The 23,153-nt window shown below is 35.6% G+C and overlaps 1 protein-coding gene across 2 annotated transcripts in view; it reads right to left on the bottom strand.

Annotated features, from left to right (window-relative positions):
* The window catches only part of Mys45A (SDA1 domain containing protein Mys45A), a 199,013-nt gene that overhangs the window by 122,987 nt on the left and 52,873 nt on the right, over positions 1-23,153 (bottom strand). For both annotated transcript variants that reach the window (XM_090385160.1, XM_090385161.1), the window contains exons 6-8: positions 22,260-22,325; positions 6,481-6,573; positions 1,800-1,874 (exon numbers count right to left, since the gene is read on the bottom strand). In XM_090385160.1, the coding sequence (XP_090241286.1) occupies positions 1,800-1,874; positions 6,481-6,573; positions 22,260-22,325 (234 nt within the window). The remainder of the gene's footprint in view (positions 1-1,799; positions 1,875-6,480; positions 6,574-22,259; positions 22,326-23,153) is intronic.

Genomic DNA, 23,153 nt, shown 5'->3' with positions numbered 1-23,153 from the left:
GACCACTCTAATAATGTTATAAACCTGCATAAATGTTAGCAAACACTCTTTTCATAGTTTCTCATAAGCTTCTGAAAAACAAGTACCATTATAAACTACCACTGGCTACTGTACTCAAGCACTTCTTTTCTTTAATGGTAATGTAAACAAACTCTTAACACCTGTTACTTGGACACACACACACACACACACACACACACACACACACACACACACACACACACACACACACACACACACACACCTGAGGAGGGTAACTTCCACAAGTAATCACTGTATTCAATATAGTACAACAGCAAACAAAATTTACAATAACATTTTACTTTTGTTATCATTTTATATTATAATGTTGCTCTTTTATTCCTTGTGCATTACAAATTATATCTTTCTAACATAAATTTAATTATATTAGATTTATTAAAGTAAAAAAATATGGGACAGAGGAGATATGTTTTGCTAAGCACAGAAATATTGTTATTTGCCTAAATACAGTTCTCGCTTTATGAGTTCCTGGGTTTACGAGTTTTCTCCCCCAAGTATCAAGTATCAACAAAATCGAAAATATGAGCATTAATTGCAAAAAATGAGTGTTAAATATTCATAAATACTGCATTCCAAACCATGTGCGTAGCTATACAATACAGTGTACCCCGCTTTACGATATTAATCTGTTCCAGAGACACCATCATATCATTAAAATATCGTAATGTGAACCCAATAACAAATTCTTTTTTGGTAATTCGTTCCACGATCTCAGAAATTGAAATTTTCACTGAATAACTAAGCTATTTATCTCTCTAAAATGTCATTTTTAAGGTCACGAACGTGACCTTAATGCCATATAAAAGGTTGTGAGCGGGTTTGTAAATTGTATTAGTTACCAATTCAAATCACTAAAATGCACTACACTTTCATCGTTATCATATATGCCATTATAAGAATCAATTTTGAATGCCTTTGTGATATTTTTCTAAAAGACATTTCTGGAGGTCACTACCATAAAACAATAAAAACAATTTTCACTTTCCGGTTTATTGGGCTTTTCTGTTACTGAAAGCAATTATAAATGGGTAGTAAACTCGATCTTCTTGCATTTGCAAAAGTACCGATAGCTGGAATTGTGTGGGTTTTTACATTATTATGGTGAAGTGTGTTTCCCCTTCACTGAAATCTTCAATCGTATAAAAAACATAAATAAATTTTCAGAATCTTCTCTTCATTCCTTTTTTTTAAGCTTCGTAAAGTTGTTACTCCGCACGAATCCTGTTAGTTGCAATTTGTGTGTGCTGTTAAAAAATGCTTATACATGCAATCGTGAAATTTATAATTAAATGAGATTACCTTGGAAACAAATGCCTCTTGAAACATTTCTGGAGAAGACGACTCCCCGTGCAACAAACCGAGTGCCAAGCCAATAATGAGTTATCAACGAGTGTGCATTTAGTCTATGATGATGAAGAATAAACATTCTTTAACATTTGTAAGTCGTAAATAATTTCTCTATTATTATAATTTGCTTGCTTTTACATGCTACATTTTCATTTCTTTCTATAAATCAATCATTGTTTGAACATAAACTAATTAGCTAACTAATTTCATTGTTGAGAACGTAACTCCTATTTTTAACCTTATGTCTATGGGGAATAAATTCCCACTTTACAAGCGCATGCTAGGAAAGAATTAACTTGTCAAGTCGAGAACTACTTGTAACAATAATTATCATATTTATTTATTAATATCATAAACTAATTTAAAATGGATTTATACCAAAGTTCAGTGTGAAGTTCTTATATACTTACTTCAGAATCACTGTCATCACTTTTTATATCATCTTCATCAGATCCTAAGAAAAATTTCAAAGCTGCTACCAGTAACTTGATAGAAAAGGGGGTTAGGAAGGAAAAAAAGTCCCAAAATGATCAGAATATGATTATCATAAATTATTAAAAACATGGTAAAAAAAATGAAAATTATAAACTTAATACTATCTTTTGTAAAAGTACTTTTCAAGGGTGGTGGGGGGGTGGTATTGAAAGAGAGTCCACAGAAATTGTATTTGTTTTCAGAGGGATGGGAAGACCAAAGTTAGTGAGATACCCATTTTAAATGCATGTTACATAATAATGAACTTTATATCTTGTTTCTTTATATTGGAATAACAAATAATATCATTCTATCACAATAACATATATATAATTCTACTTTATTAGCAGACATGAGTCAGAAAACAACATGATTACATACCAGAAGAGAAAATCAAACTGAACACTCTCTCTCTCTCTCTCTCTCTCTCTCTCTCTCTCTCTCTCTCTCTCTCTCTCTCTCTCTCTCTCTCTCAAAAGTATTTAGATTACAGTACTTTCAAAAAATGGCTGTTTATTTGGCACATTATTAAAATAAGAAACAAAATTAGGTCTTATTACTTGCAACCTTCCTTCCTTCCTTCCTTCAGCTACCAGCTACCATTTGTGAATTATTAATATTAATAAAGGCAATTCACATAAGGAAGCAAAGCTTATTTGGTGTCAATGTTAAAAAAAAAAAAAAAAAAGAAAAAAAGTTACCTGGTTTCATCCAGGTATCTGTTCTACATTCCCTTAAATTTGAATATGCTTCCTATTGTACAAAATTAGGTGTTAAGCTGTTACAACAGATAACGACTCTTTGAAAAAAAAAAAAAATTTAATAGAGCTTATCGAAGCCTTAAAAATCTCAATCAAGTCTCCATGTAGACATCTAGTTTCAAAGCTTACAATCCACAAAACTGCAGTCTCTCTCTCTGCAGAAAAATTTATATTAATACCCCCCCCCCATGTGTTATGTTTATTTGTATAGAATTACACAATTTTTTTTGTGTAATTTTACACAAAAAAATAACGTGGGGAGTGAGTGTCTTATGCAGGGTGGCTCCACCATGGTACACTGTGATAACACATAAGTAAAATGACCAGAAATTAGTACAATATTGTTTAGTTGTTTCTGGTCATACTGCTGCCAGGAAGCGGTGATCACCAGGAAGGCTGCTTCTCAGTACTTGCCCATGCTATGCCATGAGGAGGAAGGTCTCTACAAAACCCAACAACAGTTATTTTGTCCCATGAAAATAGATGAGGAAAAATAACTAAACTGGTAACTTTTCACCTTTTCCATTAGACCTTTTCACCTTTTCCATTAGACCTGCGCTGTTAGTAGCACTTCATACTACTAACAGCGCAGATAATTGTGGATTGCACAATTATTCCTAACTGGTTTGTGCAAATACTCCTGTCTTTTTCATTATCAACTATCTTAAATTCATTGCTTCTGAAGTAATCAGATAATCTGGAAAAACCTTTAATTTACCAATACTATTACCGTTCTTTATAATAGGGGGGAACATACTACTAACTGCAGTTGAAGAAAGGGAATATGCTGGAAATGTCCCAATCTGGAACTCCTGCTCACCCAAAAGATCATTCACTGGAGTCATATCAGAATTCCATGCTAGACAAGCCAACTCTGAAACATTATCCTTACACTGGGTACCTCAAAGCTGGATTTTTAGTTCAGTGTTATGGTGGTACACAAAAAGCAGGGGTCATCAACCTGCTCTTTAAACATTTAACTGCGGCTCTTTAACTTTTAGCCCACATGTACGACAAGCGACATATTTCTGCGAGCAAATATTTTCGAACATGAACTATATTAAAAATAAATCAAGAAACCGTCTGAACAATGCAAGTCTCTAAGCATGTTTAAAGATGAAAATTACAGCATACTTGCCTGATGTTGAGACGCTCAAGAAATTCAGTAGAAAAAGTCACATTAATTCATACCAAACTGGATGTTTGTTATGTTTTTCAGTATTAATAAATAATATTTCAAAAAAAATTTTTTAATAAAACATCTTTCCACTCTATTCCATTTCTTAATCCCACCCTACCTTAAGCTTCTTTTTTAATTAGATCAAAATGGCTCTTCGCTCAAGAAAATATTATCAACCCCTGACAAAGAGAAGAAGGATCCATTAACAAAGCCCTGATCTAGTATTACAGCTCACTTGAAGGGTGTTCCAAAAGTGCATAAGATCTTTTAGGCAAGCTGAAGTATCAGAAACACATTAGCTGAAATTGTCCAGAATGTTAATGTGAGGTTTGGCAATTAGGGTTTTAGGCACTTTGAGTCTAGGTCCAAACAACAAGAGACAGCCTACACCACTACTTCAAATTTTACCGATGGGCATTTTACGATGCATTTCAGTTAGTAGATCTAATGCTCAATTGAAATATTCAATATGTTCCAGAAAAACTATACATTAACAGAATTTAATTAAATGTAAATTTCCCACATGAACTGATATAACCAAACACAGTTATTGTAGATGATAAATACTGTTAAATACTGTAATAACCTGATAAATACTGTTTTAAAAACATTAATTCAGAGAAATCTAACAAGATGCCTTCTTTCATTATAGAGGATCTTATAACAAGCTAATATACTAGAGATTCACTATCACCCCTTTTTTTTTATTGTGTGTTTGTGGCTGCAACTCATTCAACTTTCTGCTGTGATATTTGTGTTTTTGGGAAATTTTTGTGGTCATGGTTGAATGGCAGGCAAAGTGTCCCTAAGCAATCCTTTTTCATAGTGGATTGCTTTTTATCTTTCCAGACTGTAGCAAACTGCATGAGAGTTGTTACTTCCTTTCTGTCAGTAGCAACAAGTCTGAGCCATGATTTTTTTTCAAATAATATTGCTTAAAAATAAAAATGATTCCTTTATTCATAAGCTGGAGTAGGGAAGTGGTGTTTCAATGAAGGTACACTATTTTAACTTAGGTTAAAAATCCATAATATAAGGAGAATGACCAGGAGCCCTGCTGAGGATTGACAATGCCTTAAATGCCATGTTCTTTTCCAACAAATATTTTTCCATTTCTGCTACAAAATAGTGTAGAAACCAGTCCTATAAAATCATTGCAGTAACCAGTACTTTCCTATTCAATTTAAAAATCACTGACAGTGAAAACTGAAACATCCCTGAAAGCCCCTGGATTCTCATTACATTACAATACACCAAAGATGGCTTCAAACTGAAGTTGCCAATAGCACTATTGCCTATCAATAAAGTCAAGCAAGCAGTCTTTTTCAGCTTTGAAACCAGATAACTTCTCCTCAATTGTATAAATGTGAGGATATCTTCTTCCAGAATAATTTGTTTTGTCCATGTTGAACATTTCATTGCTATTATACCCCCCCCCCATAATTTCAGAGAGCAAGTTAAATAAACTGTATCTTTGAACAACCCCAACCTGCATTGAAAGGATAAAAATTTCTACCCTCATATTGTCTCCCATATGAATTTTTACATTTCACAGCTATCTTTTCCTTTCTCTTGAATCATTGTGAGATTTGCTGGAATATAATGTATATACTTTTCACCAATCCTTATTTTCAAAGGCCTTTCCATTTGAGACACATTACATTTGTATTGAGTTAGGTACACAATGAACCAGGCACTAGGCAAAAATATTATTATCCACAAGTTCCACTTAAGTTGTTAATATCTTCTTAAACTGTATAGCAACATTCAAACAGGCAAATCTGCTGTGCATTTAAAAATCTGAGACACCACCATAACAGCTGTTTAAAACTTACTGGCTTCTCATTAGCTAGCAGATGCCCCTCTATTAGTTGGGTGTATGCTGAAGTGAGTGAATAATGTATTTTTTCTAAGTGAACAGCCAAGCAGTACATAGAAGAAAACCTCTATTTAAACAGATAACTATTATGTGTGCAAATGGGCTGTGCTAACTCTATAATAATCATTATCCACAGTTCCACCTAAGCAACCAATGGCTGATGAGAAGTCAGCAAGCTTCTAAAAACCATCCTGGTGATGTCTCAGAGTTTTAAATGCATAGCAGGTTTGCCTTTTTTTTTTTTTAGGTGATGCTATACAATTTAAAAAGATATTAACAACTTAGGCAGAAATCATTGATAACAGTATTTGTCTTTAAGTAGACATAAAACCAAACTCTACTGCCCAGTTCTTGGCATCGAGCTTTTGAGGGAGTAAAAAGTTCTCCATGATTGTGTACCTAAAGCAGTAATGCATCTTAAATCTGTCATATTTCATTTTCTGCATTAAAGTATCCCTTGCAATTCTAAATCACCTTCCCATTTCATCCTTTTTAAATTATGCTACTATCTCCATAATTTCAGGAGGGCAAAGATCCTAGAAGCCAATTCATTTCCTTTCTTCCTTGGTAAACTTAAATCAGTATCAATTCTAAATCTGTATGAATGCTAACAGAGAGCATGATACTTAAAAAAATTTAAAAAAGTCCATTTACAATGCCCTGGTAAAAAAATTATCACTGTAACTGCACACCTGTTTCAATCAAATATGCAAAATTCAGCAATAGCAATTTAAGAGTTAATGACATTATCAATGTCCAATTTTCTAAGCAAAGAACAAAAAATATTATCTGCATACCTTGGTTATTTTCGAAAAGCATGCTGTGGCAATCACATTCACAGTTTTGGTATCATTCCATATGTTTTTTTTATATAGCTCTATCATTATATCCTAAAATCATTAAAAAAAGTCATTTAATCAAAGTAAATTTTATAAATTTTATTTTATAAAAGAAACATCAAGCAACTTTTTAAAAAGAAATATTGTCTAAACATTGTAAAAAGCATTGAATCACTGCTTATACTATTATTATTATATAATAGTTACTATTATTACACTACAAAATCTGAAACAGGAGTAATGAGATTTATTTTAAAATTACATTGACTTTGATATTTGATTTTGCTCTGGTCTAAAAAATATTTAAAGTTAGTTCACCCTATAAAAGATAAAGGTAAAGTGCAGCCATTATCAACCCACTGTAGGATGAGGATGGAAGCCTCCTCAACAATTCATGCTGAGGGAAATGGACCATAATCTGCCACACTGGTCCAGTGCGGGTTGGCAGATCGACCGTATTCAGCAGTCAGGGGCTTGAACCCAGGTCTACTCAAAGAGCGCGTGCTATTGCACTCCCGCTCCTGACCACTCGGCTACGGAGGCACTAGTTCATCCTATATGTAGCATTAAATAAGAGAATGCTGCATAATATTCATGCCAGAACTATATACAATTTTACTACATTCATGGAAACCTAGAGTATGGTAAACAAAAGGTTGGGGGGGGGAGACACTTAAAAAAAAAAAAAGGACAAGAAGCAATGAATATATTTAAGAAATACCCCACACAGCATATTTCTGCAAAACTAAGTTGACACCTAATGATTACCATTTAATTTTGGGAGAAGGGGAAAGGGGGTAAAAAAAGCTTTATCTAACTGAGATCAGTCATGATAGAATAAAAATGTTTAAATTAAAATTCAGATGAGTGCTTTTGTTAGTAGCAAAGCAACTATGACCATGAGACTAATACATCACATCTGTAAAATGCATAATGGTTGGTTTTACTGTTTTATGGATTGAAAAATATTCAGTTGTATCCTACACCTCAGTTAAAAATGGCCAACTTCACCACTATGTTTGAAAAACCTTTTAGAATTTCTTGCAACTTCAACAGAAACAATTTACTCTGGTATGAGATGGAACATTTCATGGGTCTAGTTTTGTTATATTGTACAATAGTTATAAAACTTTTTTAATTGTGAATGTTAACAAAATATGACGTAGAAGAAATCTAGCAAAACACAATGTACTGTATCCAAATATAAACTCTCCATCATATAATGAGGAGGCCACTATTTTGTTTACTTCTGAAATATTTTTTTCTAAAACGATTTTTTCATTCTACTCAATCACTAGTGTTTTCAATGGTCTGTACTCTTCCTCTTCCATGTTATCACACAACACCATATCTCTGATTCCATCTATGGAAGAATATGTCTCCTTGCCTAAACATATATTACATATTAAGTTCAACATGTTTAGATCATTCTGGATTCTCAAGCAACACTTGATTAATTTCACTAATCCTGGTGTTGTATGACATATTTCAAAAGTTTCCTCCAATTTTTTTTGTTTGTTTATTGTAATTTGAATCAAAGGTGCTAGCTCTCATCTTGAAACTCTAATGTCCATTGAACTGGATAACAGGCATATTAAAAATAATGCATCTTACAGAGCTAACTATCCTCTCACCAGAGCAAAAACTCATGTTTAAAAATCTTTCTTTACTAAAAGTTTCATACCTATTAAGAAATATTCTTCAAGGTTTAGGCCTAAATGGTTGTCAAATGAACTAATGAGACTCGTAACAGAGAAGAAAAATGCATGGGATGCATATAAATTATCAAGTGACTCAGAAGCCTATGGCAGATATAAGTTAATCTGTAATCAGGTCACAAAGGAGGTTCGGCAGGCGAAGGCAGATTACGAGAAATTCTTGGCAAAAGATGCTAAGAAAAACAGCAAGGATTTCTTTACTTATATAAACTCTAAAAGGAAGGGGATGAATCTGATTGGTCCACTTGACATCGATGGTTCAACTGTTGATGATCCTGCTCAGATAGCAAACAAACTGAATGAGTATTTTGCATCTACATTCACACGTGAGGAATTATTAAGGTTTGAAAATGGCAGAAGGTTATCAAATTGTAGCAGGGTGCTTAATGATCTTGTAATAACTGAGAGCAAAGTGGAAAAGAAATTGTTGAAGTTAAACGTAAGAAAAGCACCTGGGGTGGATGGGATCTATCCAGTTATATTAAAGGAGGCAGCAAAGCAACTAAGCAAACCCTTAGCCATAATTATGAGAGCATCCTTGGACTCAGGGGAGGTTCCCACGGACTGGAGATGTGCAAATGTATCCACAATTCACAAAGGGGGATCGAAGGGTGACACGAGTAATTACAGACCAGTTAGTTTAACTTCTGTTCCGGGTAAAATAATGGAGTCACTGGTTAAAGATGCATTGCAGGATCATCTAGACAAGACTGCAGCAATAATTCAGACACAGCATGGGTTTGTTAAGGGAAAGTCTTGTCTGACAAATTTGATAGGATATTATGATGTGGTTACAAAGGAACTGGATGCAAAAAATAATTTTGATATCATATATTTGGATTTCAGGAAAGCTTTTGACACTGTTGCGCATGGAAGACTATTGTACAAATTGGAGCAGAATGGTATTAAGGGTAAGTTGCTACAATGGATAAAAGGATGGTTAAGTGCGAGAAGACAGAGGGTGGTAATCAATGGGTGCTGCTCTTCTTGGACTAATGTTATTAGTAGAGTCCCACAGGGTTCGGTGTTAGGTCCACTGTTGTTTTGTATATTTATCAATGATATTGATGAAGGTATATCAAGCTTAATGTCGAAGTTTGCAGATGATACAAAGGTTGGCAGGGTTGTTAATGACAGTAATGGCAGTGTGCTACTGCAACAGGATCTAGATAATTTGGGCAGATGGGCTAAGAAGTGGCAACTGAAGTTTAACCTTGACAAATGCAAAGTACTGCATATGGGTAGAAGTAACCCCAGAGAAACGTACCAACTGTGTGGTACTACACTTAAGGTGGTAGAAAATGAAAAAGACCTGGGAGTAATTGTGCAGTCAGATATGAAGTTCTCTGAGCAATGCAGACAGGCTGCCAGGGCAGGTCATGGGGTTTTGTCAATGATATATAGGAATTTTGCTAGCAGGGAAAAGGAGGTGATTATCCCTCTGTATAAGGCAATGGTCAGGCCACGCCTTGAGTACTGCGTACAGGTCTGGAGGCCTCATTTTAGGAAGGATGTAGATTTACTTGAACGTGTACAGAGAAGGGCAACAAGATTGGTGAGGGAAATGAAGGGATCCTCTTACCAAGAGAGGCTTAAGTTCTGCAAACTGCAGTGGCTGGAAACTAGGCACCTGCGCGGTGATCTGATTGAGGTGTATAAGGCCTTGAATGGGTTGAGCACGCTGAATTCTGATGGGATCCTTCCACTTGTTCAGATTACGAACCTAAGGGAGCATAAATTCAAATTAAGAAAAGACAGATGTAGAATAGATGTGCGGAAATTTGCCTTTAGCCAGCGGGTGGTTAATTGCTGGAACAAACTTCCATCTGTCGTTGTGGAAGTTGATAGGTTGAATAAATTTAAGGAGGAACTGGACAGGCATTTGGAGGGAATGGTGTGATTTTTTTTTTTTTTTTTTGGCTGATGCTGCATAAGCTCATACATTTGCTTTCTTGCATCACATGCCACTACTACTATTACTACTATCTCTGGTATTTGTCAATCAACAAAAAATTAAAAAATTCTGAATACCAGCACCCCGGTCATTTATTTTGAAGGTACAATGGATTCCGGTTATTTGGGCCACCGGTTAATCAGGGCAGCCGTTTATTTGGGGAAAATCTCAAAAAACAGAACCCAATAGAAGAAATAGCCAGGGTTTACTTCACTTAATTGGGACAACATTCTGTTTAATCGAGGCAGGAGACCACAGCGTGGATTGTCTCTGACCATACCACGTGGTTCGGTCAGATTTCTGGAGGTCACAACCATAAAACAATAAAAACAATTAGCAGTCACCTGTTTATTGGGCTTTTCTGTTAATGCAATCTATCATAAACAGATAGTAAACTTGATCTTATTGAATCTGCGATAATACCGACAGCTGGAATTCTGTGGGTTATTGTGGTGAAATGTGTTTACACTTCCATGGAATATTCAATCATATAAAAAAATTAATTTTCAGAATCTTTTCTTCATTCCTATTTTTAAAGCTTCGTAACTTGTTACTCTGTTCTCACTTGCACATATCGTGTTACTTGCAATTTGTGAGCGCCATGTTCTTTGTTATTGATTGCTTATCTTTTTACTGTTTTAAATTTTAAGCCCCACCCACAAATGTCAGTGAACAGAAATGTCAACTAGTTAGTATGTACACATTACAGTACATATTAATTATTCCGATTATCATATTAATTATTCCGATTATCATATATATTCTTCCGATTTTCGCATATCATTTAATTTTTTAATTGGTAAGGTAATAAAGGGTAAATTTGTGCTTAATATATCTTTACTTTTATAGCCTTGGATAATATTCCTCCTATTTTCGTCAATTAGAATCGCTGTTTAATAGAATTAAAATTCAATTCACAAACGTGATCACAATGACCGGCACTTACTACACATTGTGCAGTGAACGGTACTTTACTATGGTGAGTGCATCGTACGTGATTTTATTGTACTTAAGGTATGTTCATGTCAGATGGCACCTGGGATTTCTCCCATCTCCGCGTGTGTTCGCTTTATCGAGGACAGTACACTGTCAAGTGTGTGGGCAATGTCTGTGCAGTGTGATGTGTTGTGCCCATTGTTTGTCCAGCTTATTGGCCACCAGGCCCCTAATGGGGCCCGACATTGCTCATACCTCGCCATGTGGAGGCTAGCCGGGTGTGTCCAGTATCACAACAAGTTGCTCTGGCAGGTCCTGCCACCTAGTTTCCTGGGATTTCAGTGGCTAGGACCTAAAAAAAAAAAAAAAAAAAAAAATTATGTGTTTGACATTAATGCTTAATGGGATTGCTGTTAGGAAATCGCTGGTTGGGGTTGAATGCTAGAGATGTGTTAAAAGGCCTAATAAGTCGGGAAAAACTGATGTTATTAAATTTAGACATGTGAGGCTATACGCTAGATAAAAGATAATAATGTTAGTTGTCTTAGAGATTTACACGAAACCGGTAGAATTTAGACGTTGATTAGAATTTGGTAGCATTGTTAAGGGGTGTACTCGGTTTACAGATAGAAGAATAGGGACAATAGAGTAGGCATCCCCAAAGAGGTCAGTGAAGACAAGCTCCACCAGATGAAGTATGGGAGAAGGCAGGGAGGGGAGGGGGGAGGAGACAGAGACCTGTCTCCTCCTTCCCCTGCCTTGGGATGGGGTTTTAAAGGGAACCGGGTTAGAGTACCCAGTTCAGATCACCAATGGCATGTGGCAACAAAGACACACTGCAGCAAAGCCACAGTATGTCTTTATCAGTGATGGTTGTCATGTCCATGTAGTGTTGAATCCAGTAAGAAGGTCAAGCTGCCCATCCCGCTCTGGGGTGGAATATGTTAGCTGGCAGCGGGAACCCACCAGGCAGAGGGGTGGGATTTGATTGTACAGTGAACCAATTGTAAAGCGGGGGTCCATTGTATTTTTAACTATTTACTTGAAACTTCAGATAATTGGGGCAGCTGCTTAATTGGGCCAAAATGCCTAGTTGCGATGTGTCCCAAATAACCAGAATCGACTGTATTTCTAGATGTTCCAAAACAAAAAAACCTTACGATGAAATTCTCACACCTATTGTTCTACTATACTGAGTGAACAGAAATTACGGGATACCTACCTAGTAACAGGTAGGCCCACCTTTCTTCTGGATAAGGGCAGTTGCACGGCAAGGCAATGAGTTCACTTGTCCACAACAGCATTCCACAGGTATTTCCATCCATGCTTGCTGTACCACTGTCCATCCCCCATACCTCTGTTTTCTCCCCAAGTCTTCAGCCTCCCCCACTACTCTGTCTAACTTGTCAGTGTACACCTCCCACAATTCATCAATTAATAACATCCAAATTTAAACTGTGCTTACATAATAAACTTCTCTCGGCCTTTTATATTCTAGTGTTTACCCCCCCCCCTTTTCACATAGGTCCTTGCCACTAAAATCTTCGGAAACTAGGTGGCAGGGCCTGTCAGAGTACAAAATAAAATCTACTGGATACCTGATCTGCCTCCCAAGGTCAAGTGCAGTAAAACTGGGTCCCAATGGCTAAATGGTCAGAAAAACAACAGTATACAACACTACACAACCTTCCACTCCCCACACACTTTTTAAATCTCTGGCCCACACAGATTTCTGTGCTACACAAACAGAGTATGCAATGCAGAGATGGGAGAAACCCCTGGTGACATCAGACAACTAACACATTTTGCAATTTGTCCATAATTCTGTCACATTTCTGAGTGGAGGATCCAAAGCTCAAACGGACCTTTCCACAGCATCCCAAAGATGCTCCACAGGGCTCACGTCCGGTGAACAGGGAGGCCATTCCATGGTGGTAAAATCTGCAGAATGCTCTTCGAACCATGTTCTAGTCACCACGGCTCTGTGGGGAGGCGCACTATCCTGCTGGAAGAGTCCAATGTCCTATGGGTGCACAATGACCATGAAGGCATGCAGATGGCCTGCAAGGATGGACACGTAACCTGGACCATTCAGAGATGCATCTAGACATACTGGAGATCCTAACATGTGCCAGTTGAACACATCCCAGACCATTACTGACCATTCACCTGCCCGAAATGTTCCTTGTTGACATGATGGGTGTATAGCTCTGTGTGGTTTCCGCCAGATATGCACCCTCCTATCCGCTCGGAAATACTGCAACCAGGACTCATCGGACCAGGAGATCGATGTTGCTCTCCAGTTGGTCGAACCAATGTGTTGATGGCCACATCCATCCACTTCTCCGCCCACAGTGCTGTCCACGATGAGATGTTATTCCAGAAATGGTGTATTCCTGATACACTCTTGATAGTGTTGAATGGGGATAGTGCAATATCTGTACCACCTCTGCGATACAGTGACCCATGTGTCGGGCACCCACTATCATCCCTCTTTCAAAATCGGTTAACTCACAACGTTTATCCATACTAACATCCAATTACCGTTTACATGAATACAGTGATGCAGTGTACTAGTGGAAATTATAGACCTTCACTAGTGGATGAATCCACCAAGTGGTGGATTCATCCACTAGTGAAGACAGCGTCACATTGCCCAGGAACCAGGTATCCCATGAATTCTGTCCTTTCAGTGTACTGTGCTCACAAGTTTTCACATTGTTAGCCTGTCATTTCATATTGCTGAAATTATAAAGAGGAAATTTAGCTATTTGGCATGCTTGGCTATTACTGCAAACTAACTCTTTCCATTCTATATTGTTGTATCATCATCATCAGTCATTCTCAATCCACTGCAGGATAAAGGCCTCTCCAGCAACTTTCCAGTTGCTTATGTTTTGTGCAATGGCCATCCATTTACTACCCACAAACTCATGAATTTCATCTATCCATCTCGGCCGTTTTCTTCCAGGTTTTCTTCTAGCTCCTCTTGGGTACCATTCTGTTATTTTCTTAGTCCATCTGTCATCATGTCTTCGAGCTATGTGTCCTACCCAAGACCATTTTAGTTCTTTAGTTTTGATAACAATGTCCTTTAACTTGAGTTTGCTGCCTAATCCATGTGTTTCTCTTCTTATCTAACAGTCTGATTCCCAATATAATTCATTCCATTCTTTGCTGTGTAGTTCAAAGCTTCTCTTCCATTCTTTTGGTGAGTGCCCAAGTTTCACTTCCATAAGTCATGGTGGGGAGTATACATTGGTTCATTATTTTACGTTTCAGACAAACTGGGATATTGCTCCTCAGTATGTGATTATATTTCCTGAATGCTATCCATCCAAAATTTATTCTTCTCTTGACTTCCAGCCATTTATCATTATTACAGCTAATGACCTGTCCCAGATAAGTATATGACTCCACCTTTTCAATTACTGCTCCTTCAATCATTATGTCCCTTTCTGTGGCATACTTTTTCATCATTCCTTTTGTTTTAGCCATATTCATCTTAAGTCCAAAATCCTTATTAACTGGGCATAACCGATTAAGATTTTCCTCTAATTCTTTGGGATTGTGGCTTATTACCACATCAATGTCATCTGCAAATCGTAAATGGTTTAGGTACTCTCCATTCAGGCATGCTTAGATATTACTGCAAACTCCTTTCTGCAACCAGTTTAAGCTTCTGAAAGCTTCCTCAAGGGCAGCAGTAATCAGCTTCGGAGATATTGTGTCTCCTTGTCGAACTCCTTTCTCAATTTTAAATTTGTTACTGTCTTTGTCTAGTCTAATAAAGGAGGTAGCGTTCTCACATATTTTCTTCAAAATCATAATATATGGGGTATCTATGCCTTGTCTTTCCAGTGCCCGAAACATTGCATTATGCTGTATGGAGTCAAATGCCTTTTCATAATCCACAAATGCCAGGCATAAAGGTGTTTTATATTCATTTGCTTTCTCCATTAGCTGTGATATTACGTGAAGGTGATCCATAGTTGAGAATCCTGTCCTAAAGCCAGCTTGCTCTTTCGGTTGATTCTTATCAAGTATTCTTTCTAATCTGTTAGTAATGACCCTTGTGAACATCTTGTAGATATGGGATAAGAAGCTAATTGGTCTATAATTTCCAATATCTGATTTATCTCCTTTCTTATGCAGCAAAACTATGATTGCATTATTTTGGGAAGAGCCTTAACCAGTTTTTGTGTTATGTCTCTTCCTCCAAATTTTAACAACTCTACAGTAACTTCATCTTCCCCCGGGGCTTTCTGATTCTTCATTTTCTTCAATGCATGTTCTATCTCATCAGGAAGAATGTTGGGTATGTCGTATGTGTTGCTAATTTGCGATCCATCTTCCCCACTGCTAGCATCATTCCCTCGCTCCTTGTATAATTCTCTATAGTAGTCTTCTGCTATTTGAATTATGCCTTCTCTGCTACTTATAAGTACACCATCGCTATTCTTCAGTTTCAGTATCATTTGTCTTTCTGTGTTGCTGCTCATGGCTGCTGATTTAAGTCCTTTGTTTTCCCTTAATGCTGTCCTACTTTTCTTGTGTTAAACCTTCTTATGTCCTCTCTTAGTTTCATTCTAATGGCTTTGTGTAACTCGGTATACTGAATTTTGTCCTTGTCAGTGTTTATCTTGCTCTTAATTTGTTGTCTTCAATTCATCACGACAAATGTTTCTTCAGTAATTTTTTCTTCTTTGGATTTCTTTTTACTTATAGATTTCTCGGACTTCTTTAGTTTTGATAAGTTTAGAAAGTTGTTTTATTCCTAATCAATATCTTGGTCCTGAATGGTGTGCCGAATCTCAAACTTGTTCTTAAGTTCCAGTACATACTGCTCTTTCTCCTCTTCTGTTATCTCAGAGACCTCTATATTATTTTCTGGAGTCAGTTTTTTCCTTTCTTTTCTTACATCTATATTAAGTGTACATCTTACCATTTTGTGACTACTTCCAACATTTACTTTGTTCAGGACGGTAACATTGTTCACAATATATCTTCTGTTAGTGAGGATGAAGTCAATTTCATTAGCTGTAATCCATTTGGGCTTTTCCATGTTCACTTTCTGTTCACTCTTTTCTTTAAAAAAGTGTGTTCATTACCGCATTCCTCAAGATTCTGCAAATTCCACAAGTCTTTCACCTCTTTCATTTTTTTTTACCAATTCCAACATTTCCTATAGTTTCCCTTTCTGTCCTGTTTTGTCTCTTTTCAACCTTAGCATTGAGGTCCCCCATAATGATACTGTAGTGAGTTTTGACTTCATCTAGAAGTCTTTTAATTTCGGTGTACATTTCTTCAACCTCTTCATCATCGTGGCTCAATATTGGTGCATATATCATTATAACCTTTAGCTTGTACCTCTTAGAAATCTTGAGTATTAGTCTTGACACCCTTGGTGATGTACTTTTAAATTCCAAAATGTTGTTTTTAAATTTTTATGGACCAGAAACCCAACTCCACCTTCACTCCTTTCACTGTTTCCATTGGTGTACAGAAGATTTCCACTTGATAAACTTATAAGTGATTCATTTCTTCTTCTTGTTTCAGCCAAACAGATAATATTCCAATGCACATTTTCTGATTCCTTTTCAGGCTCTAATATCCTGTCTTCACTGATGAGCGATCTTACGTTGTAACAGGCCAAGTTCAGTTTCAGTGCATGGCAGCCTGATCGTACCCAGAGATTCTTAGCATCCTCTGCTTCCACTCGAATCCTCTCGCTGCCGTAAGAGGGGGAGTGAAAGCCGCTGGGGACTGAGGACCAGTTGTTTCGTTGTGCTGTCAGGTTTGGTCTTTTCCTCTTCATGCTGACTAGGAGTCTTGAAGAGAACCACTCTACACGTTCGTTGCCACCTAAGTGACGTAACAGGGCTTACCATCGAGAAGGTGTGCATGACTGGATTTTAGGGAGGTAGGCCAATCAGACTTCTCCTAAATCTTCTGTAAAAGATAGATATTGGATCCATCAGTGTTTTAGACTGAGTGTCTGATAACACACAGGATACCTGTTCCCCTCTAAGCCCCTACTGCTGTAATAATGTATTAATTCTGTATTTATTATCATTGAAATGGTATACAGATATTCCATCTGATATCAGATGGAATATCTGTATACTATTCTACTAAATAATATGTAACTTTACTGTTGGATGAATTTTGTAGTGTTATTGTAACAGTGCAGTCTGACATTATAATATTCTGTCATTATCTCCCTTTTGCTGTTACAATGAAGATTTAGGAATATATGGTCAATTGTTGGCAAAATAAAGGCGCTATTACTAAGAAGTTTTTCTCTTCCTGTCAAAGTGTTTTGGCATAAGGTTGCTTCAGATTTGACAAAATTTATATAATACCATTCTGTCACAAGTCATGACTCATTTTATGCAAAGCCTTTTTAGCTGGACATCTCTATGAGGTGACAATGCCACTACAGTGGAGAGAAAACAAGGCAGCAATGTTTTACATGAATGTGAGCATCATGGTGTTATCAGGATGGAACTGCAAGGACTCCAATTTCTCACTTTGATCTGGGCATAGAACTGGAACTTCTTGTTGATAAAGAGACTTTCCAACAGTTTCAGAATTTTTTAACTTGCTTTTGAGCATAGGAAAATTCTTTTTATGAGGATATCAGGGCTGAAACAGTGGGATGCAAACCATACATATATGTTCGACTCTTGCTAATTAGAAATAGGTGAGCAAGATTTAGAGATTTTGGCATTACTTGTTCTTGTTATTTTCTTCTGGTGGTTTAACATTACCTTGTGAGGAATCATTTTGGTATAACACAGGAGTTGAAAGCAGGCTGCAGAAGTTTCTATAGTGGAAATGGGCATGCATGGCTTTATCCTGTTCCTTTATTGGTGAGTGCTCATTTCCATGACACAGGTATATTTTGTTTAATTGTATCATGACATAAGGATATGTTGAGCTTTAAGCACAGTGGGTGTAATATCCTTAATGTTTGGTTCCTTGTTGGATATGAATTAATGTAGGATGGAAAGAATGTGGCTTGTACTGTTAATGATCTGCAGGTGTGCATGGGTCACCAGTTGTTTTTCATTATTGGAACTTGCATCTGTGGACTGTGAATTGTACCTGCATTCTTATTAATGGAGCTCCTGAATGTGAACTGTTTGTTCCTTTAACTGAATCACTTTGAACTGGTACCTTTCTTCATTAGTTGTCATCTCCCATCTGTAGTTAAAGCTCACCTTCTGTGCTGCTTTGGCTCTTCAATTTACTGTCTTCTTTTGTAGTGCTTATGGACTTTACGAGTGTGTGACTTGTCAGTAAAAGTTTGGAAGCAGCATGTATCCTGCATGGATGGAGTATAAGTGTGTAATGACTCATTTGTGACTTTTCTAAATGCAGTGTGCATTTCAGTTTGGGATGGAATTGTTTGTTGACATTTATCCTTTTATGTCCATGATGAACAGTTCATTGACATAAGGTAGCCTTTTGTTGGTGTGTATCACATACCTTGTGCTTTTTTTTTTTTTTTTTTTTTTTTGAGAGAAGTAACTTCTCTCTTTCACTGTCCATTTTTTTTTTTTTTTATTGTTGTTGCCCCTGTATTCTTGAAACACAGGGCAGGATTTAACTTTTAGTATCAGTAAAAGTTAGTGTTAACCACACAATATATGAATAGTAGATTGACCTGCCTTCACATGGCAAAGGCAGAAGCTAGGTGAAACTTTCTACATATACTTGAGATAAGAGCCAATTGCTTTACATAACATTACATAATGATAGTCACTGTCCTCCTTTTTTTTAAGTTAGTGTTAACCACACAATACATGAATAGTAGTGACTTGACTCCACATGGCAAAGGCAGAAACCAGATAGGTGAAGCTTTCTACATACACCTGACCTAAGAGTCAATTGTTCTACTTAATGCTACAAAATGATACATAGACACCACTGTATTGATTGGCTTTACTGGGTATGTCATCTCCACAAGTGGATCTGCAGGCTTCAGCAGTATTGCCTACATAGTATAAATAAATAAATGACCTTTCTGTATATGTGTTCACCATATTAAAATTCTGTATCCCATCCTCTATGTTAGTGTGGTACCACGTTCTGATAATTTCTATAATGTCTGCATTTAATGACTTCACTAATATAGCAGACTCTTGATTTACCAGGATCGAATTAATTGGGACACTTTAAGACTCCAAATTAAAAAAATAATAATAATAAAATAATAATAGTCACCCAGAAATCATAAAATTCAAGTATGTAATAACCAGAATAGGTATAAACAGATGTTTTTCAAGTCATAAATAAGCAACAAGAAGCGGTGTTATAAAGTCATCATTGGGAGATTATTATCTTGCAACCCCCCACTGTCTTCACACCTGCTGCTCTGAAAAAAGAGAAAAATGTTTAGTTTGTTTTAGTGCATCGCATCAATTGTTGTGTTCCATCACACTGCAAAAAGAAAAATTCTGTTTTGTTCTTTATATCAGGGATGTCGAATTTTTTTTTATGGTAAATATATATATATATTTTTTTGTTTAGAAATCACGAAAATGATGGGTAAATGCAAATGAGTTGCAGTTTCAATTAAACAAAAACTTGAAATTATTCAAAAGTTTGAAAACGGCGCATCCGTTACATCTTTAATAAATCTTTAATTATAATGTTGGTGACCAAACCATGTGCTACGTCGTAAAAAACAAAAGAGAGCTATTGGATTTAAAATGGATATCATAAAAAATAAAGGGGAGCATCGTATTAGACATGGGGGTAGTGCATGGTAAGTTTTTTTTATCTATCCTCATATTTTTTACGTAGGTTGCTGAACATTTTTCAATACAGTAAGTTGCCAACTTATGTAAATTTTTTTTCACTGTATAATAATAAGCAATCAATAACAATGATAACAGCATGAACAAATTGCACAAGCGAGATATGGAGTAACATTTAAAAATATGAATGAAGAGAAGATTCTTAAAATTTATTTATGTTTTTTTTTTATATGATTGAAGATTTCAGTGAAGGGGACACACATTTCACCATAATAACAAAATCCCACAGAATTCCAGCTATTGGTATTATTGCAAATGCAATAAGATCGAGTTTACTACCCATTTATAATGAACTGCACTAACAGAAATTCCGATAACCCAGAAAGTGCAAATTGTTTTTATTGTTTTATGGTAGTGGCCTCCAGAAATATGCTTTAGTAAAATGTGAGATTGTGTGGGGTGATAACAGTGAGTTTTCACCTTAACCCTGTGAAGTTCTTTACAGAAAATTACATTTTGACTGTTATCATTGTGCCGACTAAGAGAATAAGTGACAGCAGTACTAGTAAATATACCAAAGGAAAGCGATCGATTTGGATCAAAAAATTTAAATAAGGATAAAAATAAACATTAACAAGTATCATACGGAATTCAGATTTGTCGGTGTCAACGGTGAACACAATAATAAGAGACAAAGACAGAATACGAGGACAAATATATAACTAATATTAAAATATATATAACTAATATTAAAATATATATAACTAATTAATTGAAAAATATATAACTATTTTTCTTTATTCTTCTGAGGATATTATGTGGTTTTTGTAATTTTGGTATATCAGGGATATAGTAGCAATATTTTATTAGTCATTCCCGAGTTCATAAAACTTGACTTACGTAAGAAGTCCTGGAACATGTCTCTTACATATATATTACATATTACTGAACATTTCAAATTATCTGGGATTTTTTTTTTTTTTTTTTACCATCTATCCTGGAAAATCGAGAGTCTACTGTACTTTAAATTCATAATGCTCCTACCATTAGTACATAAGCAAGTATAAGTGTGCACATGTTTGTGCCCTTGGTAACTTTAACACAGCCCATATAATTAATTACATGGCTCATGAGGACTCTTCCCTCCAAAGGCCTTGTAATCCCCCTGCACCTTGCTTTCCAGGCTATTACATGTCTGAATAGAAGCTTACAAGAATCAATTTAGCCTCTACTTATAGCTGCCATTAAACTATTAGTCTGAATAAAAGTCTAAATATCTACCCAACTAACAGTTATCCAATCTACCTGGACTTGCCTTGATAGAATCAGCAAATATTCCAAATATTCTTTCACCCCTTCTATTTGAGTGTATCCCATCCCTATTAAAACAGTCCTTCCTGTTAATAAGTGTGACCTACACTGAGAAAAATTTTACCCCATGAGACTTGCACAATCTCTCCAGGGCTGAACTGACTGAAAAGGCTCATGTGCCACCTTCCTATTATATCAATAAAATTCCAGACACTTTCAAATTTAGTGAGCAACCTTTCCTGTGACATTATATTTATGTGTGTGAGAGAGAGAGAGAGAGAGAGATATTAGTGGGGGGCAAGGGGGGATAGTGCAAAATTTATCTCTCACATTAGTTAGCAGTTGTTTGGGTTTAGTATATATAATTGTGGATTCACAATTAAGTAAAAAGTATTTCACATTCTCGGGCATAACAGAATGTTTGTTATGAAACACAACTGACACTTTGGCACTAGCTGGAATTTCACCTGCTATTTAAATTGCAGCAAACTGGGCTACTGATGGGTTTGTAACGGTATATGGCATCACATGTAAGATAAAACTGATAACTGGCAATTGGCCCTCATTTAATGGGCTGTTCCTAGTCCAAACACTGCTTCACAAAGTTAAGCAAGTAATAGACATCAGATGTAAGTTTATTACGATCAAAAGTTAAATTTGTTGTTTTGAATATGACATGTAGGTCTTCCAGTTGAAAGAACCATGTCATGTTTTTCAGTGAGCATCATTCAACTAACAATTCATATACTATAATGCCAAAGAGCTTCTCATGACACACAACATAACTGAAAGAAAATACTTGTGTTCTACACAAGGATACTTTGAAGAAGTTAAGCTCAATCTGATACAACGCAGTAAATCACTGAGAACATTTAAGCAGGGCACAAAAAGAAAAACAGTGCAAACATTCAAATATATTTATAGCTACATTTCTATAAATTCTTTTCATATAAATTCCAGTGACTACACACTGTTAAAATGATATTATAGCCATATTTATATAGTATAAAAATATTATTCAACAAAAAATAATGAAATATTGGCACTTACCAGTGACATTTTACAAGCTATAGTATTGCTATCTTTTAGCATAGTAAACATAAAATTCTGCAGAGTCTGAAAAGAACGTAAAAACAGTTATTTATAATTAATAGGTAGTATTTTAAAATAATAACCTTTTATATAAAAAAATTGTGCATTTTTAATGAAGAAAAACAAATACCAATATGCAGATCTACCTAATATGAATAATTTATAATATTTATAATTTTATTATTTTTTACCATTCAAAAGTCCATTGCCATTTTTAAAAATTCAAATAGCCATTCATGGACACATTTTTATAACTTTTTCCCCTTATTTTGGACCCTAGAATATGTACAGAATATTTTTTTTCACATATTTTTGAAACATCCTGTATTGCCAATAAAAACAGAGACAATGCAGTATTGGATTATTCAATAATTAAAAAAAAAAAAAAAAGGCAAAACAACTGCCATTATACTTTCATTCCAAATCACATTAGCCTGGCCCAAGAAAATCAAATTTAGGAATTTTTACTGTATTTATTTATTGTTTATTTATTTTAAATTTCCTATTTTAAATAACAATAGAGTGAATTTGTCATTCACATCTCTGATGTCTAAATTTTGATAAATTTTATATTAACAAAAAAATAGCACTGAATATCAGTGACAGGATGGGGCAAATGAAAATGGAGGAAATTGCCTGAATACATTTTTTTTTAAATAAAAAAATAAAACAAAAAGCAGACTAAAAATAAAATATAACTATTTTCACAAAGTACATTTTTTTAACCCAAACGCTAAAAAATATGTAATGAATTAACCATGTATACAAGGTATGGTAATAAAGTTCCTGGACTGTTGCAAAAAAATAACAAATTGGAGCTTAAAAAATGGTTTTATTTGTATTCAAAGTAAT

This window comes from Mastigoproctus giganteus, chromosome 11 (assembly GCF_048544385.1).
Source record: "Mastigoproctus giganteus isolate SK-2022 chromosome 11, ASM4854438v1, whole genome shotgun sequence".
NCBI lineage: Eukaryota > Metazoa > Arthropoda > Arachnida > Uropygi > Thelyphonidae > Mastigoproctus > Mastigoproctus giganteus.
The sequence above is the reverse complement of the archived record's forward strand: the minus strand, read 5'-3'. Positions and strand labels throughout refer to the sequence as shown.